Source organism: Cottoperca gobio, chromosome 24 (genome assembly GCF_900634415.1).
Source record: "Cottoperca gobio chromosome 24, fCotGob3.1, whole genome shotgun sequence".
Classification (NCBI taxonomy): Eukaryota; Metazoa; Chordata; class Actinopteri; order Perciformes; family Bovichtidae; genus Cottoperca; species Cottoperca gobio.
Window position 1 is genome coordinate 9,893,828 of NC_041378.1, and position 27,066 is coordinate 9,920,893.

General features: G+C 40.9%; 1 protein-coding gene across 2 annotated transcripts; it reads right to left on the minus strand.

The window, feature by feature from the left end:
• Window positions 1-275: 275 nt before the first annotated feature.
• snx17 (sorting nexin 17) lies at window positions 276-27,064 on the minus strand. 2 transcript variants are annotated; one of them, XM_029425237.1, is made up of 15 exons: window positions 26,251-26,310; window positions 22,799-22,873; window positions 20,916-21,033; window positions 19,459-19,523; window positions 17,495-17,605; window positions 14,237-14,327; window positions 11,611-11,698; window positions 7,384-7,453; window positions 6,650-6,742; window positions 6,149-6,352; window positions 3,472-3,600; window positions 3,124-3,201; window positions 2,781-2,855; window positions 2,647-2,688; window positions 276-2,481 (listed from the first exon to the last, which is right to left on the minus strand). In XM_029425237.1, the coding sequence occupies exons 1-15, from the start codon at window positions 26,308-26,310 to the stop codon at window positions 2,362-2,364; spliced, it is 1,419 nt and encodes a 472-aa protein (XP_029281097.1). In that variant the 3' UTR covers window positions 276-2,361. The 2 variants fall into 2 exon arrangements, with proteins under 2 accessions (XP_029281097.1, XP_029281098.1); XM_029425238.1 differs by lacking the exons at window positions 276-2,481; window positions 2,647-2,688; window positions 2,781-2,855; window positions 3,124-3,201; window positions 3,472-3,600 and adding an exon at window positions 4,350-6,029 and having other exon boundaries at window positions 26,251-27,064.
• Window positions 27,065-27,066: the final 2 nt, after the last annotated feature.

The window sequence follows — 27,066 nt, forward strand, 5'->3', positions numbered from 1 at the left end:
TATCAGCCGTTTGTAGACTCACAGTCATAACACTGAATTAATTATTGCAGAACAAATGATGGCATGTATCTGAAGTCATTGATGAGCTGTGTATACATTGGGCTATAAATAATCACTATTGCTGTGATGTACTGATTCATATCACTTAGTTGCTCTATACTGAGCAAGATTCTTGGCATAGGCTATTACATGTCTGAGAATCAACGCTGCTGCTGAATAATGCTTAGTAATGATGACTAAAGAGGACCATTAACAGACAACTGAGAACCACAAGGTCACCCAATTTCAGAGTTTATTTTTAGCATCATGACAGTTGTCACTGACCTTACCACTAAAATCAAAATGAATCAAGTCAATACAATCATCATGACGTGTTCTGTAAAAGTGATGCTGATGATAAATGCACTTTAATTTGGCACCTACACAGCTATTAACATCCAGGACTTTGCATCTTTCATGTATGTGTTATTGACAGGAAGAAAATAAAACTGAATAGTGGTGTCCACATCCCCGTACTGTAAATGCAACTGAAGACAGAGAAGAAGCACAGGAGTGAAGAAGAACAAGACATTTATATTGAGAACTTTTTTTTCTTTTTCTTTTTTACAGTTCTGGCTACCAGTGAGAGTAAAGCTGTTGATAAGTTGGCATCGGTTTACATTTTGAGGCTTCGAAACCTGCAGAGATGCAGTTTAACAGACACTAACAGCAATAAAAAATGGAATGACATGTCTTATAAAACAGCGGGATATGTTCATTTTGTTGCCTGCTCTTTATGAACTTTGTTCACTCCAGCAATTGTGATCACATTACCCACTTCACCAAAGCACCTTTTCAACTAAATCCTCTGAGATGATTGGCACAATGTACACATTACACCGAACTGAAGCCCCAAAGAACAACACCAGCACTCACCCAAAAAGAACAAGACAAAGAGAATCAGATGAAAAGTTTGTAAACACATTACCTAACAAAGTCCCCTAAACATTATGTAAACAATGATAAATGTTAGTCCATTTAAAGTTTGTGTTCTATACAGCTTAGATTACATTTGAACTATTTGATTACAATAGGCTATTAAGATAAAGATATTAGTAAATGTTCAGAATACTTAATTGCATGTACATAATATAAAAAGTGACATTGTCATAATTTTTTATGTTTATTTTGTGCAAAATGCTTTAGTAAACTATAATTTGGCATTTATGAGAAACCTCTAAAGAAATTGTTTTAAAAAAAAGAAATCGTATGGATTTACAGAGCCCCTCGGGAAATAAAATCTCCACAGAATGTTTAAAGTCCTGCTCAAGCTTCCACTCAAACATTCATCTCCACCTGTAATACTGTGCAAAAATGATGGGTTCAGCAAGTGCAAGCAGCTCGGCAAAATCAACCATCTATCAAGTTCTGCAAGATTCTAGGTAACACCGGCTGACACTACCGATTATTTGAAGCTTCAACCAATGTCGAGTTAACCCACGAGGTGAAAAAGTAAAAGTTAAGGCATCAGACTATTTCTGAAGGCAGTACGAGTGACTGTGCCTCAAACGTAAGCTTGAAAACATCACTGGTATCCTGCTAAGATATTTACTTGAGACTTGGCACATGAGTAGCATGACACACAGAGGATCACTAACAGTATAAAAACATGACATTTTGGTATATAGCCAAGCCAAACATTGATCATCCATATAAGTAAGCAGTTGCTCTGAATAGTCTACAGTTTTGAGATCAATTTCAACACATTCGCTGGACTCTGGGTCATTTTGAGAACTAACCATGTCCAGTTCTGCTGTATTATCACTAGTGCCAGGTCTAACTAAACATTTGGCTCTCAGGAGGGAAAGGAACATGCAGCCACCGGGGGAAGAATCCAGGATCTAGCAGGTTTTCTTCATGTAGTTTATAATATATTAATTTACTTTGTACCTCATGAATTTAACTGCATTATAGAACTTCACATACACTGTCGATGAAACAGTAATCCATGTGAATGAAACAGAAGGAGGAATTTGTCAGTAACATACAAAATAAACATCCCTATTTGCGTACCTGTAGCTTTACATGCTATTTACTGTATGTTGCCACAAGTTTAATATCATAGGGACAAAGTGTCAACTGAGTATGATGATTGTAACTAAAATACAACTCAAGATGAGCTGTTAAGAGTCTAAAAGAAAGGACACGGTCAAAGATTAAATGAGAGCTTAAGGCAGCGATTTCTCCAGGAAGAAGCTACAATCTTGCAGAATCGGAGGCGTGTGTGGCCCGCTTGGCTCGGCTCGGCTCAGCTCAGCTTGTAATCTTTGTCCTCCCAGTCGCTGACAGTGGAAGGAAGAGGGGAGGAGGGCGAATCTGCGGTTACAGGTCATCATCCCCGATTCCCTCAAAAGCATAGTTGCCATGGAAATCATTGCCGCTGATATCATTTGCCGAGTTGGAGGCGCTGATCCCTCGGAGGGACACCGAGCTCAGCTTGGTCTAAATGGGATATAAATAGTATACTCAACACTGGACTGACATTGATTTATTAGAATATGTTTAAGGTTCTGGGAATACATTATATGACTCAATCATTCAGCTGCATGTATTTTAAAAGCACAACTCCTCACAAAATAATTTTTAAAAAAGTCTAAATATACTCACTGAGAGTTTGACGATTTGTTCACGGTTTGGGTCAGGGGAGTCCTGCAGACAAAAACAAAAAGAACACACGATCCTGTAAACTACACTAAGTCTAAATCAAATTCAAACTCAGGGCATGCTATCCCATTTCTCACCAGTAGAGGGGGAGATTTCACAGCTTGCTGACTTTCTGACCGGGGGATGGAGCCGTTGTGTCGTTTCCTCAGCATCTACAAGGCGACAGAGGAAGAATACAATAAATATGAGGTGTGCTGTTCAGCACTGTAATCCAATAACGTATCTCCACAATCACCAAAAAGTTAAAGAAAACCAATGAATGTTAAAAACAAAGTATTTATAATCTCAAATATCATGTCAAATTTAGGAAAGGTGAGTGAACATCTGAAAATCTGTGTATAACATTTAAAACAAGTTCAAAGAGGATGTGTTCGTGTTGTTTATAAGTTATGAAGTACAGTATATTATCTCAACACAAACCTTTTTAATACTGCCGCCGGACTTCTTCACCATTAACTCGTCCACCATAGACTGAAGGCAGATACTCATCATGATAGCCTGAAATCACAAACAAAGTCAATACAATCTGGATAATTGAACAGTATTAAAAGCGACAGTTTACACCCATCAATCAAAAATACATACCAATACCGAACTGTCCCTTTATGTACACTTAACGTCTCTCTTAAGACATTTTGAAAATGCCGAACGGAGTCGCTCGAGTGAAGAATAATTGCAGGAACAAAATGCTAATAAAACTAATGACACCAATTTAATGCTCGATTTAACCTTGTTGCCCCCACATTGACCCAGTCTGTGACTTCTTACCTGTTGACTGGTGATGGTGACCCACTGGAGGCGGTCCTTGCTCATCAGATACTCGAAGGCCAGCTCCAGCTTGACCTCGCATTTGGACGAGCTGCAGGGATTGGTGGTGCCGTTGGCTATCGGGACTTGCTGCAGATTTGGACAGAAATATGGAGCGCTTGGATTTGGTGTTTGGGTGGTAACATCATCATTTATCCTCTAAATACACAACTCTCAGCCATCACTGATGATTTATCCTATTGTGGACTTTTTCCTCCTTCGGCATTAAAGTTAAATATGTCTTCGAAAAGAAACAGACTTCCATATTTTCTTACCAAACATACAACTTGCAATCTAAAGTAGAGCACAACCTCGTCTACTCCATGACTGGAGGGTCATATACATAAGCAGCTAAGTCACATGTTTCTATCCTCCATCTCTTCCTGTTAAACTGCCAGTCTTAAGCTGCTGTCATCGCCAAAGACAGGCAGCCAAATCTTTAGCATACACGTGCTAAAGGATTAACACGGCTGCAAAGAAAGTGTGTACAAATACGGAATTTCTAAAGCCTTCAAGAATACGTGAAGCTCAGAGAAACGCACAGCCTCCCTGGAGACGAGCCCTCATTCCTCATTCATGGAGCCCGTGCTCTTTACCGAGACTACTCCCTCTGGGCCAGAAACTAGCTGTACCTCCTATGCTAGCCACACACACACAGAATATAACATATAGAAGAAATGCATACAAAACACAAAGGCCTGACACACACACACACACACACACACACACACACACACACACACACACACACACACACACACACACACACACACACACACACACACACACACACACACACACACACACACACACACACACACACACACACACACACTAACCGTTTATATATATATGCAATTTGAGATACGACTACGAGGGGGGGCTGCAGCGCTGCACCAAATTAAATGCTTTGAAGGTCTCATTAAAATGACTTCGACCTCGGAGAATGAGCTCAGGAATTAAGCACACCACTGGACAACAATCACACGAGCCAAGATGCATTTTAAATTTAAATGTGTTCAGATCTCTGAGCAAATTCACTTTTGGAGAATCACGAAAGCTTCTGTGATGCACATAACGACTGTGCTGCTCGAACAATAATGCAACACAGAAGTGAACGCTTTCCCTCCCCATCTCCATTTAAATGAGGTCTTTGTTGCGTCTGTAAATGCTCGTGATTCAAATGCTGAGAGAAATGATGTGCGTAGAGCTGCATGTAATGCTTTCCTTAGCTATTCACAGAAGTGAAAAAAGATTGTTCAGGCTTTCAGAGGAACCGTCTCCTTTCAAGACAACTTGAAAAAAAGAAGAAGAAAAAAGCAGATCAGCTCTGTGGCGCATGATGGTTTGAATTAATGCCGATTCGGACAATTATGGAGACGTTTTATTGTTTGGACATGGAAATTGCTCAAGATTTCATGCCAATTTCAAAAACGATCTTTTTGAATGGGAACTCCAGTGATTTAGTATTGCACTTCTGTAAAGTTGGGGGACTTATTAGAGTCATATTAATGCGTGTAATATATGTACATATATATACACACACACAAATGTCTTTCAAATCCCACACCAACAGTTTGTAAGACTTTTACTTTTGGTAAAACAAAGTTTCAAGCCCAACGCTGACATTACATCATCAGTTATTTTCTCAGACTTTAAATAGCTCCTCCAGAGCCTCAGAAGACAACATAAACAGTTTTCCCAGGCACATAATTAGTAAACTGATCTAAATATGTCTAAAATAGGTCAAATGTCTCTTTATTAGTCAATTACACATGCTATCGTTTTTAATTAGTTGTTGCCCTCCTGTGGGGTAAGCTGACTGACTAAATCTTCTGCCTCCAACATTTCCTGGAAAATAACCAAAACAAAAAACAGTGCAACACACTATTAATTACTACGATGTGTAGACTCGTTCAATCAATCACTGTCATCTGCTGAGCCGAGTCTGACAGATGCCGACAGCGTCTCATGTTTACTAATCAATACAGTTACTGGGTGACAGTCTTAAGTTCCCTATGCGTCAAACATACGGCCTTTGTTGTGCGAAACAACACTTCATTTCCTCTCCCCAAAAGTCTCTAAAAAAGGTTTTATTTGAAAAGGTCTATTAATGTCTTATGCTGTTAGTGGAGCTGTACGGATGTATAAAGAGTGGGCTGTGTAGGTGCTTCCCCGTACTGAATCCCATCAGATTCCCTTCACGCCAATGGACTATTATCAGTTAGAATAAAGCTCGCTGCTCTGTGTGAGGCTGGAGGATCGATACAGCCTTATCCTTGTGCGGGCTGCGTGTTTGGGTAATTGAACTGATGAAGATGAATGGTGCGGGGGTCAGCACTTTTAGAGAGAAGTCGGAGTAAAAACGAATGCTTGGCAAGACTAAAGACATTGTTCCTGGTGCAGTGGTGAGATGAGGTTTGTAAGCAGGCGACTTTGGAAGCACAGGAGCTCTTATTGGTTTGTAGATGGACTCTAGCCAAAGCTGCTGCATCACTACTCTCCCAGTTCGTAGTCTCCTAATAATATGGAAGGATTCCAAGTTGATTATTTCACAGCTTCGGAGATACAGGCACGCTTGAAGGTGAATTCACTCATCCTCACTCTGTCACACACAGACACACGCAACTCCACTTACAGAAGACGTGACTCGCCAACACCTCATGCGCGTGACCTTGAAGCTCCCCTCCTTCATCTGTTCGTTGGGCAGCTTGACGTGGAAGTTGAGCTCATTGTTGCCGGCACTGACAATGACTTGGCAGCCCTTCTCGGGGAAGTCGGTGATACAAGGGTCAAACTTGATATAGCCGTAATATTTGAGAGTCTGACCTAGATGGATGAACTGGCGGGGGATGGGGGGGGGGGAGGAAACAACATACAATACATTTTTTAGATGATTAATTTTTCTAAAAATAAATCTGTCTTTGTGTAATCCCTGGAGAAAGTGAATTATCTACTGGATTGGTGTAATTAAACATTCATATCAGGGGGGGGGGGAAACTAGGCTAATTGCATCACAGAATACACTGGAGGCGGTATTCTCTACCGTCTACAGATTTATCCTCGGACAAAGACATTTCAGAGCATCAGCTGGACACAAGTGAGGCAGAAGCATCGAGAAGAGATGCCCTTTGCTTACTTCTTTCTTGGAGCCTTTCTCCTGCAGTGATTTGAGCTGCCTGTGCTGGTCTTTGTTGACGAGTATCCAGCCTCGCTCAATGTCAGACACTGTCTGGTGAAGCAAAAACAAAGAACTGAAGTTCATCTTTCTGCACAGATGCACAAAACAAAGCAGTTTTTTTTTGTGTTCCCTTTGGTTCACTGGTGAGTTACCACACTCTAAGCCTTTCATGTAAACAGTGCAGGTCAGCAAACAATTACACAGAAACATGCTTGCGACCACTATTTATTTTTCCTTTTGAGTTCCTCTGCTGCACCGAGCCAACACTCAGCCTCAAAAACGCTTAATACAACAGATCACTGTTGTTGCTGCAAAGGGAATCCGTTATTAATGGGATCAGAGAGGAACACAAAGAGGTACAGGATGCAAGGTGTCGCTAAGTCAAAACAAGCTGACATCACAATCAGATAATGGACAGACCCAGGGCATGGACAAAAGCATTTGGCAGCCCAGGGATGAAGCAGTGCTTGGTTTAGTTTTCCTCTGCGATGCTAGCACCAGACAAGCTCCATAAAACACAAAAGATGAAAGAAGAAACAAATCCAATCATGTCTCAATTGGATTTTCTGTTTGGTTCCACGCCTCAAGGGAAATTTAATTTAAAAATGCATTTTATTTTTCTCAAGAGCACTTTTGAAGCTGAAAATAAATCGACAGCGTCTGGGATTACCTACGAGATAAAAACCTCTTACCTGGGCGTATAGCAAATTCAGACCAACTCTGTTGTCCATGACATCACCGTCGTACGCCATGTCCCAGTAGCTGCAGAAAGAAGAAGGCACCGCCACTCGTTATAAATCCATCTCCAAACATAGAACAGAATTAACAAAGTGGCACAGTTACAGTAGTTGAGTGACTTGAAGATACTTAGAAAGCCTGACTCCATAAAAATACATATTTGGTTATGTGTGTAAAAACCACGCTAACTCTGTGAAATTATAGACTTGTACATTAAATTCCTCAACTCGATGTCGGTGACATAGCAGTGTAAGAGCATTCATCTTAAGGATCATTTTCTGTAGAGGTTGAAGGACAGTTGTTCTGCTGAAGGGGATGCAAGTGAGGCGGTAGAGAGTTTGTAAGGCAGAGCTGTAGTTGTATTAGAGGCTAATGCTAGTGCTTCTGTGCATAGAGATGTGCGGGTGCCGGAGACGGCCCGAGAACGTGACGAAAAGAAATCAGAACTGGAACCAGTTTTTACAGCCTAAGCCCAGGATGTAAAATGTCTTTGTTCAACTGACTGGTCTTAAACATTATTATTGTCCGAGTTGGCGAAGAACTGAATGTTTTATTCACATATGCTCTTCTGTAAGAATGTCTCGACACTTTACTGCAGGCGTGAAATTTAACATTGTAATTGCATGAGAAGGGGGGGGGGGGTGTTAGTGGATAGAGAAGTTGTTCAAGCAGATGTGAAGCACGCTGCCTGGTCACATCAGCAATTCAAAGTAGGTAATAAGGGAGAAAGAAAATTGAGAGAAAGGATCCGGGAAGAAAGGAAATCCAAGTAGTGGAAGTTGTGTGTGGGAGATGAGTGCTTTAATTTTGCTGCTTTAGTTTCAATTAAAAGTGCATTGGAAGCCCCTGCTGAGACATGTGGTCTTTGTTTTGAATTCCCTGAATGCATACAGTATATCTCAAAAGTGAGTACACCCTTTAGATTTTTGCAAATATTCTGTTATATCCTTTCAGGGGATAACATTATCCTACTGAAACTTTGATATAACTTAAAGTAGTCAGTGTGCTGCTTGAATAACAGTATAGATTTATTGTCCTTTGAAAATTACTCAGTACACAGCTGTTAATGTCTAAACAGCTGGCAACAAAAGTGAGTACACCCCATAGTGAACATGTCTAAATTGTGCCCAAAGTGTCAATATTTTGTGTGACCACCATTGTTATCTAGCACTGCTTTAACCCTCCTGGGCATGGAATTCACCAGAGCTGCACAGGTTGCTTCTGGAATCTTCTTCCACTCCTCCACGACGACATCACGGAGCGCACGGATGTTGGACACCTTGCACTCCTCCACCTTCCTCTTGACGATGCCCCACATGTGCTCAATTGGGTTTAGGTCTGGAGACATACTTGGCCAGTCCATCACCTTAACCTTCAGCTTCTTCAGCAAGGCCGTTGTCATCTTGGAGGTGTGTTTAGGGTCATTATCATGTTGGAAAACTGCCCTACGGCCCAGTTTCCGAAGAGAGGGGATCATGCTCTGCTGCAGGATGTCACAGTATATATTGGAATTCATGTGTCCCTCAATGAAATGCAGCTCCCCAGTGCCGGCAGCACTCATGCAGCCCCAGACCATGATGCTGCCACCACCATGCTTGACTGTAGGCAAAACACATTTGTCTTGGTACTCCTCACCAGGGTGCCGCCACACACGCCGGACACCATCTGACCCAAACAGGTTTATTTTGGTCTCATCAGACCACAGGACATGGTTCCAGTAACTCACGTTCTTGGATTCATTGTCTTCAGCAAACTGTTTGCGGGCTTTCTTATGCATCGGTTTCAGAAGGGGCTTCTGTCTGGGGCGACAGGCCATACAAACCGATTTGATGCAGTGTGCGGCGTATGGTCTGGGCACTGACAGGCTGACATCCCACTTCTGCAACCTCTGCAGCAATGCTGGAAGCACTCGCACGTCTATTTTTGGAAACCAACCTCTGGATATGACGCTGAGCACGTGGACTCAACTTCTTTGGTCGACCCTGGCGAGGCCTGTTCCGAGTGGAACCTGTCCTGGAAAACCGCTGTATGATCTTAGCCACTGTGCTGCAACTCATTTTCATGGTGTTGGCAATCTTCTTATAGCCAAGGCCATCTTTGTGAAGCGCAATAATCCTTTTTTTTCAGCCGCTCAGAGAGTTCCTTGCCATGAGGTGCCATGTTGTCCAGCATTCAGAGAGAATTGTGCCCAAAACACCAAATTTAACAGCCCTGCTTATCATTTACACCTGAATCCTTGTAACACTAACGAGTCACATGACACCAGGGCGGGAAAACAACATCATTGGGCACAATTAGGACATGTTCACTATGGGGTGTACTCACTTTTGTTGCCAGCTGTTTAGACATTAACAGCTGTGTACTGAGTAATTTTCAAAGGACAATAAATCTATACTGTTATTCAAGCAGCACACTGACTACTTTAAGTTATATCAAAGTTTCAGTAGGATAATGTTATCCCCTGAAAGGATATAACAGAATATTTGCAAAAATCTAAAGGGTGTACTCACTTTTGAGATATACTGTATATACCTCATATGTCCATTAGCCACACTTTTGCATTATACATCTATATGTACATATTGCTGCAGACATAAAAATAGCTTTTACTACTCTTCATATTCCTGCTTTTATTTCATGTATACTTTGGAGAGCTCTGTAAAAACACACACACATTATGCAAATTCAATGTTTTAACTGGACACTCCATTTTTAGCCTGCACTTTTAGCCAAAACGAGCTTTTCTCTCCCGGAGCTCATACACTGGGGGTCTGTTTTTCCTCCACTTGTTAGTTCTACATTCATTCTTTCCCCGCTGCTCTACACTCCACAGAGAAACTAGGTCAGGAGTACTAAGGCTTTCCTTGAGGCAGAAAGAAGGTAAACATCCTGTGTACCTCAGTTAGCGGGGAGGCAGGGTGACGAAAGAACAGACGCGAGGAAGTAGAAAACTAACTAACTTCAGGCTTTGTGGGGAACCAACATCAGTGTTTTCCCTGCAAAGAGTTTGTTTGGGTGGCCCACCCAAAACGATTTGCTCCCACCCAGGAACATTTTTCATTGACTGTATTTTGTGTGACACGGAGCTTTTGATGACAGATGCTCATTTCCCTCCATAAGCAGCCCTGACCCCACCCACACATAACAAAGTAGTGCAATTTCATCCGTAATTTAAAACGGTTTTCAAAAATAAATAAACGAACCATAAATAAACTAAAAGACGTAAAACCAAAGGAACAAATGTTCAAATACACCGTGTGTATGCTCCGCTGCTGGAGGAGCACTTTGTTAGTTTTAAACTAAAGTTTAAAGAAAGTTTTGTTTCATGCAGCTTGGGATTCTTTGTGTGTAAAAACAAAAGGTTTTAGATTTAAACAATCCGTGGAGCCACCCAACGTCCTTGCCGAACACCTTCAAATAAACGCTCAACATTGAGCATCCACACAAGAAATAAAGACTTTTTACATTTGTCTAATGTTCAAAATTTCATGGGAATTTTTGAGGCTGTTCGTTTCTCTTGTCAAGTCTTCTAACATAACGACTCATCTGAGAAACTGTCGATCAAATCAATGATCCTTGAAGTTTAAATATAATGAGTTCAGTTCCGGCTCCTGTTTGTCCCGTTTATTTACACAGTATGGCCAGTTTAACATACGGGGCTGTTAGCTTACTGGCTGGTTAAACTTCTCGTTGTTGTAAGCTATTGTCAGTTCATAGAAAGTCATTGAAAATTGTAATAAGAGTACATTTAGGTTGTCCAGCGCTCTGCTGCAGCAAGATCAGATTCATGTCGGACCTCCTAGTCATGATAACTACCGTCCTTGGCAAAATAAATTGTAAAAGAAAATGACACCAGTCTCTTTTCCAGATAAGCAGCCAGCGGCCGGGCTAACTGCTGCTCCGAGACATTAAGAGCAAAGTGCTTCACTGCAGATAAGGAATGAAATGAGCAACACCCAGAATTAAAAAAAGAAAGAAAACAGAGTGCCTTACTGGTTGACTGATTAAAATTCAAACAAGTAAGCAGATGTAGTTAATGTACTGCTTCCCAAACAATATCTGACCTGCTTCTTTACAGGATTAGATAAATATCACATGAATACTCTGGACAATGAATTACTGCTAGAATTGCATGTGGAGGACAGCACTTTGGGAAGAACATGTGAGCAGGTGGTGGGTACCTTTTCCGTAGGAGTATGTGAAATTCAGAGCTCCGCAAGCTGGTAATGGATACATAAGGCAGCTCAAAGTCCTGCAGCTTCCGCACAACTGAGAGAGGGAATAAAAACATAAAGAGAGAGAGAGAGTAAGGAACAAGTGTAGCTCCAGTAAAGTCCCAAGGACATTTGGATAATGATGGTAACAACATACAATGAGGGACGTAAGAACTCCATCTGGACAGGTCCCAGCAGGGAAAAACTTTGTGTGGTGTGTGTGTTTGAGTATTCAAATGTGAAAGAGAAAAAAAAAAGATAATGTGCTATATGAGAGTGTGTTTGTCTCTAATCTGCAGCCGTTTCATTGCGGCCCGTTCCCTAAGGAGGGTGAAGGAGATCTCAGGTACTGGCTGAGGCTGCTGCTTTGTTTTCAGGCATCAATAAATGAGCACAACACTACACATGTGATGACTAAACAGCACTTTAGTTTGCCATTAGGTTTGTAAAAGTATGTTTACTCCTTTATGGGCAGGGTTGCTGTGTACAGGAAGCAGCAACACATGCTGGTTGGTTTGATGTTGGGATAAAAAAAGAAACAAAAAACGGATACAAACTGAATGCTTAAAATGTTTGAGACATTCTTTAGGCAACAGGAAACTGCAAAACGACCCTAAAATGCAGATAAGAAGCCCGTCACTGCTATTTCAGACCACATACTGGTTCTTCTTGACACATCCATGCATATTTTACAGAACACACCGATTTACACACAGATGTCTGGAGACTTACTGCCTGTCAGAGAGGAATTGAATTCTTCTAGCCATCCTGTTATGTCAATACACCCACTGGCAGTTTTGTTTGATCCGCAGCCTGCTGTGCCGGATTTATTCTGGTAGTCGAGTCGTATTCAATACACGGCCCTTCTCTTTCATACCACTCAAGAGTATCAGATTTAAACTGTGCCAAGAATAAACAACATACCGGCCTGCAATATTTTAAAAAACATTCCTCAAAGTTCACCTGGCACCATTTTGAGGCTGGAATGGATTTGGCGTGAGGAGTGGGGGGGGGGGGGGGGGGGTCATTTGGCAGGTGGAGGACGAGAGAAGAGAATCAGCGGGGAGGGGGATGAAATGGAAAAAAAGGGATTGGAAAATATGTTGATGCGGAAAGCTTTATGCCTGTGCCACTGTGGCATTTCTTTGGACAACACAGGCAGATGCAAATATTCTACTAGTATTTGCATTCACACAGTTACTTAGAAGTAAACAAAGGAGTACAAACACATATGTGCTGGAGTGAAGGGTTGAGAGAGGACACATGATACATTAAATTGGGGCCCATGATAGAAATTGATAAATTGTATACATTGAAGAGACTTTATGACAATTACAAACACACACCGCTAAGTACACTTAAATATGTTTTCAAAGAAATATGAGACAACCAACAGAGCTTGAAAGAAATAATCTGTATATAAAATCAGGAGGTGAGGAACAAACTCATGGTGTCACGTAGCAAGTATAAGTATATGGTATGTGATCGGCATGTGCCTACATTTAAATGGGTTAATTAAAACAGCTGACTGTCATGCAACCAAATAGGATTCATTCTTCACTTATATGTCTTATCTACCTGTTTGAGTGTCCTACGGTTGTTTCGTTTGTGACTGTAACAGACTTTACCCAATGGGATTAATAAAGTATCTAACCATCTATTGATGTTGTCCTCCTCCTGTATGTTCATTTTTAAAACTTCCCTTATTACAGGGAAAGGAACAACCTGTAAAACTATGTGTTTTTGTATACATATACTTATAATTGCATGTTTGACGTGCAAATTAATTTGATTAAATTGATCTACAGTCCTTAGGCTGTGAATGCAATTTTGCAATAGCAAACAAAAGTATCAGATTTTTTAAAGCTTTGACCACAACAACAAAAACATTCCAACCTGACAACACTGCATACAGCCTGCTGTGAAGGCTCACGCCACTCAAGCCACAACTGTTCTGCATGAACCAGCCAACAAACACACAGAGGCCGGCTCGCACTGAGCTTCTGAGCAGCTAATAAATAAATGATGTATTCTAGCCAGAGATACAGTAGGAACTCCGATACAGGAGGCAACTCTGTGCCAAGTTTTATTTTTTTAATTAAACTTACGATACGTATACAAACAGTGAGACAGATAAGCGGAGCTGCTGGACTGTTAACTCTTTATTGTGGAGAAGTTAGAGTGAAAGAAAAGTAAAATCAAAAGCGTGACATTACAGCACATAATTATCTTTGGTTACCATGAAAGTTATTCTTCAGTGCAGCATATCAAATGTTATAGCTGTGAATTCCTACTCCTGGTTCCTATTTTCCATTTGTAAGAATAATTTGTCTTCAGAGAACGGTCCTTGGCTGGCCTGATAAAGTAGATTTAACTCACATTATGTTTTCAAAGTGCTTCGCGTAGAGCACATTTAGTTTGCCACGATAAACAAGACCAGTTATCTGATGGTTTCCAGCTGTAGTGTGTCAAAAAAAATAAAAACCTGAAGCCCTTGAGATGCATATTTCTGAAAATACATTCCTGGGTGACTCTAAATAATCAGCAGTCATGAATGCCATTAATTCTTTAGAAAATTGTTGTTGAGACTTACAAGTTAAACCTCCATCCACACCTTCACGGACGAGGAAGAGACTGAAGTAACCAACAAGGTCATCCGGAAGGTCAAGCTTTGTAGCAACAGCCTGCAGGAAGATACGAGAGAGAGCAAGAGAGATACAAACATAGACAGAGATAGATGAGAGAGACAGAGGCAGAGACAGAGACAGAGAGCGAGAGTGAGAGAGATACAAACATAGACAGAGATAGATGAGAGAGACAGAGGCAGAGACAGAGACAGAGACAGAGGCAGAGACAGAGAGAGAGAGAGAGTGAGAGAGATACAAACATAGACAGAGATAGATGAGAGAGATAGATGAGAGAGACAGAGACAGAGAGAGAGACAGAGACAGAGGCAGAGACAGAGAGAGAGAGTGAGAGAGATACAAACATAGACAGAGATAGATGAGAGAGATAGATGAGAGAGACAGAGACAGAGAGAGAGACAGAGACAGAGGCAGAGACAGAGAGAGAGAGTGAGAGAGATACAAACATAGACAGAGATAGATGAGAGAGATAGATGAGAGAGACAGAGGCAGAGACAGAGACAGAGAGCGAGAGTGAGAGAGATACAAACATAGACAGAGATAGATGAGAGAGACAGAGACAGAGACAGAGAGAGAGAGAGAGAGAGAGAGAGAGATACAAACATAGACAGAGATAGATGAGAGAGACAGATGAGAGAGACAGAGACAGAGAGCGAGAGTGAGAGAGATACAAACATAGACAGAGATAGATGAGAGAGACAGAGACAGAGACAGAGACAGAGACAGAGACAGAGAGAGAGAGAGAGAGATACAAACATAGACAGAGATAGATGAGAGAGATAGATGAGAGAGACAGAGACAGAGAGAGAGAGCGAGAGAGATACAAATATAGACAGAGACAGAGACAGAGAGAGAGAGCGAGAGCGAGAGAGATACAAACATAGACAGAGATAGATGAGAGAGACAGAGACAGAGACAGAGGCAGAGACAGAGAGAGAGAGAGATACAAACATAGACAGAGATAGATGAGAGAGACAGAGACAGAGAGCGAGAGTGAGAGAGATACAAACATAGACAGAGATAGATGAGAGAGACAGAGACAGAGACAGAGACAGAGGCAGAGACAGAGAGAGAGTGAGAGAGATACAAACATAGACAGAGATAGATGAGAGAGATAGATGAGAGAGACAGAGACAGAGAGAGAGAGCGAGAGAGATACAAACATAGACAGAGACAGAGACAGAGAGAGAGAGCAAAAGAGAGATAAAAAGAGAGAGAGAGAGATAAAAAGATAGACAGAGAGTTAGAAACAGTCAATTTTCACAATCAAATTCAATTAAGTCATTCCTACATCTCATTTAAAATGTTCTGTAAGTTATGAGAAATAAGATAAAAGTGTTTGAAGACAGCTTATTTATTTATTTTACTGAAGATTGAAATATCCAGTGGATCAAAAACTGAAATACAACAATCATACTCTGCCATCTTTAAGAATGATAGCATATTAAGACATCTCCCTCGTGCTCTTCTACACCCTCTGCATATCTAGTGACAAGTTTCAGTCCCATTAAGTCATGATAATGTGACGTTAAATAAAACATGTCACCAGTCCCCACAATACTTTTGTTGGACAATCCCATCCATCCTTACAAAGTGCTCAAATTCTTCCATTATACCAGCAACCTTACAGTGACATAATTGAGATGAAGGAGGATTTAGTGAACAATGTGTTGCAATGTAAAACAGGACTGTGTTATTATGATTCCATTCATCAAGAGCCTGTGGTTTGCAAAATATCACGAGAACAAACTAACAGTTTACAATCATGCTTTCACTGTGCCGATGTGAACTTCATCCAAGCAGCTACCTTGAAAAGAAACCTGAATGTGTTCTGATTAGATAACAAAAGATAAAACAGGTACAAATGAAGCATAATTAAAATTGTAAAAAAACAGTAGACCTTTCTAAAAACCGGCACAAAGTGTTATTGTTACATTCTCACACAGAGCGATGGCACTGTGCCTGTAGTGCCGTTTATGCTTTGACCTGTTTTTCAACTTCTGCAGTGCAACAGCAAACAGATGCGATGTTGCAAACACAAAGCGTAACTGTTGAAAGACGACACACAAATCAGGCATTTCTGGTGACACACACACACACACACACACACACACACACACACACACACACACACACACACACACACACACACACACACACACACACACACACACACACACACACACACACACACACACACACACACACACACACACACACACACAGTCGTTAACTGTGGTTAAACTTTCACAAGAGCACTTTAAGATCACACTAGAGCTACAGCCAAGAGCAAAAAAAAAGGACATCCTGATAAAACAGCATGTTTACTGTGATGAGTGCGTGTTTGTAAGGTCAATCAAGAGCAGAGGTGAAGTGGAAGTAGTAAAAGGTTTGGTTACTGTCACTATCGGACATAAAACAAAACATGTTGACATTAATTGGACAAGATGTCTGATTTAGTTTTTGTTTGTACGTGCTTTTGTAATTTCCGATGAGTTTGTTGTAAGCAGCCCGGCCTTCAAGTCATTTGGTAGTTGTTTCAATGAAGAGGGTTTATAGAAAAACAAAAGTGAATTAAATTTGATTTACAATACTGCAGGCAGTGTCTGTAAAACATCAGAGCTTACAGGAGAGTCAACACCGATATTTTGCTCGCCTGAAGGAATACCCAGGTGTCTGTCAGAAGTGTTACGAACAGCGGAGATCAAATGCCTCAAAACAAACACTGCAAAGGTTGATAACAGTGTTTAAAATCTTAGATGATGTTAGCCTTATTATATAAGACTTTTGTACACACAGAGTTAATAAGCACTATTAGTTATAGTACATCTATATACTAGAGAGGATTATTTAGTATATGTACCTTACTAGTTCATATTGAAATGGATAGTTTTGCATGAGGTACTTATTCATAGTCAGTACATTGATAAGCTTCTGTGCGGTAACTCCGGTCTGATTCTCCAAACTGTAGATAATTTACTGACTATGGAGAAGTGCCTCATATAAACCTGCCTCAAAACATCCAAACTGCATCCAAGCATCTGTTTCTAGAACTGAATTGAAAACATTCATGTTGCACCTTTAACACTTGTTTTTGTTTTTTTATTATCAAATTGAATGACACATTTCTTCAAATTATATATCATGCGGAGTTCTGGCTGAAAAGAGTTTGTATGTGATTTTAAATCAGAGCACAGAGCACTTACATCAAGGACGTCCTCCGTCTGATCTGAAGTGAGAATGTTGACTGTGACCTTCTGACCGTTGGAGAGGCAGATGTCTAGAGCGACTTCTTCTGTGGGAATCTGCTGCGTCTCCTGTGGGAACGACACAAAACATAACAGGCTTTCATAGAGCTTCACGGGTCAGTTGTGTGTTTTCATTCCTATCGGTCAACAACAAAATCACACCAAGTCAGAAAAATATGGGCTGGACAAAATTCCAGTGGAGATAAAAACAAAACAGACGAGCTACCCATTCTATGGTTACAGTGTCCATAAAGAGTGCAGCTACATTTATTTAAGATTGGAATCAGTAGTGGCAAGTTCATTCAAGTGAAAAATAAGAATAGATAGATATGTATAGCGAGATAGAGAGAGAGCTAGATAGAGAGAGAGAGATTTTTGTGTTTAGCCAAGTGCAATTACATTTTATATTACTTATATAATCACGAAGTCATAGAGTAGTCCCAGGAACTGGAACTAATTTATGATCTGATTGTTACCATTATTCTGCAGATTATTTAGATTGATTGTCTAGTGTCAAAAAAAAAAAGAAATATAAATATATATATATATATATAAAAAATAAATAAATAAATATATATATAAATATTTATTAAAAAATATACATATATAAAAAATAAATATATATATATATCCCAAATATATTAAATTAACAATAATACAAGAATAAGGACATCAGCAAAATTGAGAAGCTGGGACCAGTCAAAACGATAATCCAGTGTCACAATTGTTGCAACTGAATTTTCTGTCAATCAACTAATTCAATAATTGACTGATTGCAGCTCCCTTTATTTGACTCCTCTCAGCTCACACAGAAATGAAGGGAACTGTATTCATTAGTTACTGCTGTGTTTGTGCGTCTGTTCATTGCTTAACTGAACAAGGCAGACGATGGAACAAAAACCCACAAAAATCAATGAACAAGTAAGGAAAATAAACTGCCAAAACCTAGGAATATTTCAAGACTCTAAATAAAAGCTTCTGAGCTGATAATAAGAAATCTGAAATATTAAGCTGGATAACCTGCTGTCCCCAGGCAGTCTCTCACAGCCTCTGCAAAATAATCTCTCATCGTCCCTGTTCCCTCAGCGGGGGGTCTTCCAAGTACATCCCTGCCACTAAAAGGTGCCTGATGAAACGACACCACCGGGTGGTAACTCATTTACTATTCTGCACCTGCTGTACATGAGGCGCTGGGGGGGGGGGCAGAGATTCAAACACTGACTCTAAGGAGACAGAGGAGGAGACGCAGAAAGGGTGTGTGACGTGGCTGCTGACGGATGAATCTGTCCATGAAGGTTATTGGATTTACAGCCCTCCTAGGCAACGCAGGTCACGGCTTGAATGATGACTAATCAACCTCGCTACCCGGTCTGAATACCTCCCTGCCACACTATTCGTGTGAAATAGCCCTTTCTCTCAGTCACACCATGAATGTGTGTTCTTAAAGCATCATCCACTTAGATTTACTTGCATTTTGAGTACTGCAGAAAAAGCTTTCTGGCAAATCTGGTCGGATGACTCATTAGGTGGCTTACTTTTTATTTTTTTATGATATAATGGCTCAAAAGGATCCAGCTCCCACACACGATGCTTCCCCTCATTTGCGTGTCTGACGTAATCATTTCAAACATTTCTGAACGCAAGCCAAACTGAATCTGACAAATCGAACCAACTGCTTCACAAGTAGAGTTTTCACAACCCAAGATAAGAGCACATGCTGCCACAAACTGCGACACACAGTAAGACTACCTCACTCTACCACATTACCAAAAGCAATTACTAGTCAGGCAGAAATTACTGCATCAGCCTTTTGGTTCAAGGAGCACGCCCTGCTCCCTCTTAGGCCTGTTGACCATGTTGACGCAACAGAGAACAAACAGCCTAACGAAGGTACGGTAGATTAATAAAAAAACACTACCAACCTGCTGTGCTTTCCTTAAGAAGCTGTTGAACATTTCACTGGCTCCAAGCAAAGGATCCTGACGCACTGTAATAACAAAAACAAAACAAGAGAAATTAGCAGCATGAGACTAAATGAGTCATATCTCACTGTTGAGTGAAATGGAAGGAGCAGCAGAAGTCAAGAGATATGTTAGGGTTTGAATAGATAACTCAGCAGTGAGTTAAGGCTCCTCCACAGAAAGTTGTGTAAACATTAATCTTCTGAAGGGAAGCCATTTCCCAATTCTTTTTTTTGTTTCCTTTCTCTTATCACACAATTTAATTGTGTTCTTGTGTAATGGGTTTGACCTTTCAAGACACTCATCAGGGCAATTTAGCTCAACATGCATAACAACTTAACTATGCTGTTATCTGGCATAGGTTTCACTGTAAATTAGTCTAAGCCAATTTCATCATAGTGTAGTCTCCAGATTTGGGAAACAAAAGACCAGATGAACAACTATTGAGGCAGTCCTCCGTTATCTGTATGATAACCCTGTACGACTACCATATGACCGTGTGTGTGTGTGTGAGCCTGTACACTATTGTCCTTTTACAAATAAGTCCAACCCTTTGACAAAATGTCAAAGTTCTGAGCCATCTGCGTCAGAGCAGATTGTGTTTGTGGCAGTTCATTTTCCATAACTATGTTAAAAGCTATGATGTAACCAAGTGAACTTGTAGCCAAGAACACCCTGTGTGCGTATGCTCCCAGACTATGAGCAAATACACACTTGAACAACGCTTTCCTGTTCTGCTGTAACGGCCGGTGCTTGAGAGGATTAAAACAAACCCTCTGCATTGCTGCCAGTTCCACTTATTTGTGTGTGTTTATGCAGAAAGTTCACCCTTTGACCCGTTTACAAAATTCGGACAATATGCTGAAAACCTCCCAAATTGGGATATGAAAAACTCCGATTAAGACTAAAAGGAAGCTTTAAAAACTCTCCCTCCTGGTGTAAACACCACAAAAATAATAATTATTCTTTGTAGCATTCTGTTTTCAATTCTTGAAAACCCCCGAGAAGTTGCACATCACCTGAGAATCCAAACCCATAACACTTTTAAGAACCCTACCAGGTCTGAATTCCTGAGTAAGGATTTTTTTTTTCTCAGGTGTGTCAGCATAACTCTGTCTAGTTCTTGGCTCAGTGTCCAGGCTCAGTCTGAGCTCAGATCATCAGCTCTTTAGTGAAACAAGTGTCAGAGGAGACCAGTGAATGGCTGGACTCCCCACAGACACAGAGCCAACTGATTCTTTCAAATGTTGTGGAGGAGCAACCATTTCAAATAAATTGTGTTTGTGCTACAAAGCTTCACGCAATTAGAAACTTACAAAAACAACCACATTGTAGCTGGAATTTTAATTCAGCCAGAAATGAAGTGAAATGCAATACAAGCCATCTGTAAAAAAGTCCTTTCGGCATGAATGACTTACCAGCCTGCATGTATTTCTCCAGCTGTTCTCGTCTCTGTTCGACCTCAGCAGGAGTCAGAGTGAAGATCTTCTTTGGAGGGAATGCAGGCACCACATTGCTGCCATATTCTTTCTTTATCTGTTGGTACAAAACACAAGTTGTGAAGGTGAGGACGCAGGATGGCAGGATGGCAGGCTAGACAACCTGCACCTCAGTCAGAGTTTAGAACATCTGTGAAAACAGATATACAAGTACATATGACTAAACCAATAAACTTCAGTAGAGTAGCAGTCTCTTAAATTAAAGAGTCATGGATTCATTTTTTCTAAGAGGTACATTCATGCAGTTTCACATGAATCACAGGTTTATTTTAAGCCCTGTTTCAACGACTAGCTGGTAGAGTTTCCGTGCATAACACACACAGACACACATCTGGAACCCTGAATGTCTAGTCATTCCAAGTATACTTTGTCTTCCAGCTTCTTGACTCATTTCTTCCCATTTTTTTATCATTCCAGGGCTGGTAGCTTTGAACCGTGGAAGTCTTAAACTAAGCCCTCACAGTCGGCTCTAAACAAAAAAGATCACACATCAGATGTGGTTTCATTTGAACCGATATGTTACTGCAGGCAACACTGTACTGTACATCCACTCATTAAGAATTCACAGGCTCGCACTAAAACCCTCTGGTCCTGCACTTATAGCGTGATGGGGGTGCTGCACAGTAGGTGCAGGAGGAAGAGAGGTGATTTTCATCTTGACATACTGCCCTTTTGGTATTTTCAGTACATCACCAGCACTGGTCACACATACAAATCAGCTCTCGTAGCCAGAGACGAAGCACAGGATACAGACGCATCAGAATCTGAAATAAATCTGCGCTCATACAGTTTAGTTTAAGTAAAACTCTACCTGTTTTTACTGTTGGTTTTAACCTCTGGCAGAAGTGTGAACTTGTTACAAATTGTTGTAGAAGAGAAAACAAGAGGAAGGATTAACATTTAAACATTTTCAGCAATAACTGGGTAATCAGTGTTTCAGGGTCATGCGTACGCCACAGGAAGCCCTCTGGGGCTGGTTCTTAAAGACTCGAGTGTGTCTTCCTCCCACCCTGTTGCCAGGCAACGGCAACTGTCAGACTAGATAACACAGACTTCAGGACGGAGATGGCAAAGTTTGGCCCTTGCTTGCTTATTTATTAATGTGTGAAAACAGGAGACTGGGCACTGCTATAAGTATGTGTTCCAGTATGTGCCATGACATTTTACAGCACAACGAGCTCACATGCATTCAGCTAGAAATCCATCTCTTATAGACAATGCGTCTCCCGCTGTAATCATTTGTTCCCAAAATATTTATGTTAAGCAGTTTCACAAGTAAGTCCATTTTTAACCACAACACAAGTAGAAACACAAAACAAGTAGATGCTGAACACACTAATTGCCTTATAACTGCTGTAACAAACAGCGGCAGCTCTGTGAAAAGCTTCACTGAGGCAGAGACACAAACATTCTTAAGACCAGGCAACTCAACACTTTCCAACAACATTTCTCTTTCAGATTAAGATGCTTTTCCAAGCAGGTGAAAAGAAAGAAAGGCCAAGAACATTCCTTCCATGTCACCCACCCCCTCCAACGTCCTCCACAATGCTGCCTATTTACATGCAATAGTTTGGACTCTGGGAGGAATCACAGCACAAGACTTCAAGCCACCGTGGTCGTGATTCAAAGTGATGGGAGGCTGGAGTATTGACCGCACGCCACAAAAAAAATGAGTGAAAGGTCACACTGGGCGGACGTGGTGGCATTTAAACAGCGTTTGGCGCACCACACAAGCAGACCAGTCACTTCTGGTCTAAAGCGCATTAACAGCAATGGGTGTGTTGTGATGGCTGAAGCCTTACCTGTTCATGGAGGCTAAGAAGTTGACTGTAGCGTACCCGACAGTGCAGCACGCCATTGACGTGGATGTTGTAGGCCTGTGGGGAAGAGTGGGGACAAATTAAAATGTGAGGATAAAGAATGGTCTGACATGCTTCAGAGAAATATAACAAATAACAACCTTTCTTTGAATATAAGGTTAATTTAATAGAATACTTCACAATGCATCACACCGAAAGGTCCCAGGGTGTAAAGTCATTACAGACATAAAACCACAACTGCTACAAAGACGGTGAAGCAACAACAGTTAACATCCTGAACCTGGGAAACACAGTAAGTGTCACAACACCTCAATCTCCATGCATCTCATCTTACCTCACTAACAAGTGTTTTCTCACTCTTCATTTTCATTTGGAGGACCAAATAAATAAAGTGTGAATTGGATTCAATCAAACCCTACGGACTTGCAAAATTCCAATCAAAACAGCTTCTCCCTGCATAATGCAGACACAAGGGAAAGATCACATGGGGAATCTTCGATACTTTTTCCCCGAGGCGCCTCTTGTTTGTTTTGACAGAAATCACTGAATACGCCTCTGCAAAAACCACAATTTGGAATCAGCAGCACAAATATCTGCTTGCCATCACGTTTAGTGCCAATCTCAGAAAGTGAATCTGTTTCTTATGTTGGATGCCTCATTAAGCGTTGGGAATGATATTAAATCACAAGAATAACAAAGTTGTACTTTAGTTATGCCCTCAGGAAAATTATTTTGCCCAAATATAGGCTCGCTTACAAAACGGCACTTGAATTGTAAAAGAATGTTGTGTTTTTCACAAGGTACCAAAAGACTGTTTAACTTTCCCTTTATTTATTTATTAAAATAAAATATGACCCAGACACTTCTCCACCACAGAATCAATTAATTAAATGAAAACAATCAGCGGATGCCATCACTTCCTAACAAAATCATTCTAAAACATGAAGATGATTGAGCGTCTTTCCTTCTTTTTGTACCCAAATCGCAGATGTTTTAAGGATTTCTTTTATGAAAAACTAGAATTACCACCTCAGTTGTATGCCTCCGCCAACCAGTCAAGTTTCAGTTCACATCCATGTCATCACTTCATCATTTATTAGACGTTTGTGAGAAACTTAGTAATTAACAATTCTGTCACAATTACCAGTTTGGCCAAAAACATAACAACTCTAAAATGGTTTGGACTAGTTGCATCAACTCTAAAGACCGCTATTTTGTTATTGACAATAATATTTGTTCTTTCATTTTCTAAGAAATCCGCTTCCACAAGCCTCCGGCCAGTGTGCAGCTCTGGCCGGGGAGGACAGGAAATATGCTCTATATGCTTGGATGTCGAGGCAATAACTGTCAAGTGCTTTAATCTTTCCCTTCTGTTTCAATTAATATTTATAGTCAACATGGTGGATCATCTGTCGAAACAAAGAAAAGTCTTAGAGACTCCTGACCACTGTTGCACATGCTGCTGCTGACCTACAAAACCAATCAGTAGAAAAACAAAGTAGAAACCAAAACTTCTAGAGGGGACGAGGAAGGCTAAAGAATTTGGAGGAATGCCAACAAATTAACTGAAAGATGTGTATGTAGGCAGTATCCAGGCAGGAAGGAAGAATGAGTATGCAGAATGTCTTGGCTCTGTTTGAGAACACAAAAAAATAACCCTACATTTGTTTTCTGAATTGCAAGCAGTTCAGCTCAGGGACAACAATAAAACACTATGACCTATTGCCCTTTCCTGCATACTTTACCAAACAATTTATTTTTTAAAATACTGCACATTTGATTCCACTCGGATCTTCTTCAGGCAAAAAAATAAAACTTTAACACATTTTAAGAATTCTATCTGCATCTCTGAGTTTGTACATATTGCTCACTGGCAGGCGCAGTCTGCTCAGGCATGCTGTTGAGCGGGACTTCCACTTGTTCGTCTAAGTCCTGACCTGTTGTTCATCCAAAGCAAATCAAATGATCACCTACAGTAGCACCAAAGTCTATCTCTCCTTTACACACCCACAAACACTAGTAAACCAAACACTAAAAACTATGTGAACAAGAGAGAAAGATATAAGTCTATCACACAAGAGGAAGTGAGAGCACTCACAAATAAAAGATATGTGCTTGCACCAGATCTAAAAAAAAAAAACTGCAGCCCTTGTTATTCTAAAAAGGCTATGTGCAAACCCTGCAGATTCTGTAGCTTACTGGTTCCAATGTACACAGCTCATCTCTCAGCATTATAATCAAGCAAAGTCCCTTCCTGTAGGCTGGTACAGGAAGGTCACAATGACAGTCACAGGACGGCCCGCTGAGAGGTGAAAACCAGTGACTTTAAAGTTCGCACTGCAGCACAGAGTAAACATGTGCTCAGCCAGGTAGACCCGAGCCAGAGATAACACCTACAATGCTCAACTTAGAAACCTATTATTGATTTTCAATAGCAAGGTATTTGCGGAACGGATGGGAAATAAACTACATTAACTCTAAAATCATATTACTGCCTATATAATACTGTGTGCACTACCATTACAGAAAAGCTATACAACTAAGTCCAAAGCTAATTTTGTACCTCTCGAGGCAGCGGGGGACAAGGAACGCACTGACAAGTTCAATATTAATGAGCTTATTCCAAGATGTTTTACCCTCTTTGGAGCACATGGAGTCAAGATGGAAAACAGTCATTCACAGGTGTGTGTGACAGAGAACAGCCAGTGTGATGTCACATGGACATCAGATGTTGCAGATGTTTCAAAGCATCTGTTGAATAAATCCCTATGACTCACTTCTATGGTGAATTAAATAATGAAAATAAACTATTCCCCATTTGTCTGGGGACCCCCTCAATTGTCCACAAGCAACCTTGATTGAGAACCACTGGTCTAAAGCATCAAGCAACACAATAAAAGAAGAACATATTAGACATTAGCACAATCTATCCTGACAGAGGTCTATGACGCTTCACTACAGCAGTCATTGACCAACCTCAATGAAGGTTCCTCTCTGAACACTAAAGAGCATACTTGCCAAAGTCTGACAACGCAAAAAGTGGATCATGCTGTCAAACACAATGGCAATTTTGGCATTAAATCGAGGCCGGGTGTATTGGAGGTCAAACATACTTTTACTCAACTTCCTCACGTTTTAATTCTCTAAACCAAGTGTCTCGATAGTATCCTTGTGAAACACAATAATTGCATTTGTGGTACAAATGAGCATTTTTGAAGTCTAACTGAGGGTATAGCTGATTTTCTTTCACTGCACTAGGCAGTTGTTTGGCCTAGGGTGATGCACCACTGTTCATGCTATCAAATCATTTAGGCCAGTAAACATAGGAACTCGTGCTGCATTGACATTAGCCCGACCTGGGGCCAGCTGAAGCCAGCGTTTAACACAGGCTAAGTGAAAGCGGGTAAAACAAAAACACAAATTATCATGCTCACCACATAGGTTGATCCATTTTCTCCCGAACGAACCTCCGTTTCGGGTATGGAAAAATGCATTTTAGCTCGAAACACAGCCTGCTGCCTGACGACAAGTCCTTTGACGCCACCGCAGCTTTACGATGGAGAAGAAGAAGACACCACAGTTTCCCCACAAAGTCCACTGCAGTGACTGTCGGCGGTGACTACAGAAGAGGAGGAGGCTCTCACACGGTTTATCCACTGGTTTGTAAGTCCGGGGAAAGCGGTGCCAGGCTGGAGGAGGCTGCTGACGACTTTACTATCTGGCCAACAACTCATGTACCAACTAGCATTCGCATAAAACTTCTCCCACGTCAGTGTCAAACTTTTCCCACTGCCGTTCCCGCAGCAGCCATGTTGCAAGTGTTAAGTAATTGCACCTTCACTGTTGGCGTTAAAATATAGTTTTCACTCACTTTTGAATAATTCGTGATAACTTAAAACCACCTACTGTAACATTTGAGTTTCAACGTGTGCAGGTAACTGTATTCATTAGCGTAACCAGATGAAGTTTCGGGATAAAAGGTGCAGTTGCTTCCTGCAAACCCCACAGCGTCGCAGAGCCGTTGGCAAACCTTTCGAAATATGAGGGGAGACAGTTGTACTTTTTGTGGTTTAGCTTGTTTTTCCTGTCTCCTACATTTGCTGAAGAAAAATCTATACGGCGACGGAGGAAACTCATGGATAAAATGTAATAGAAAACGCAGAGAAAGCAGATGTACCAGGGCAGTCAAGCCATTCTGTGTTCAGTATCTAGTGGCCCATCAAGAGGCATTGCAACAATTCTTCTGGGCC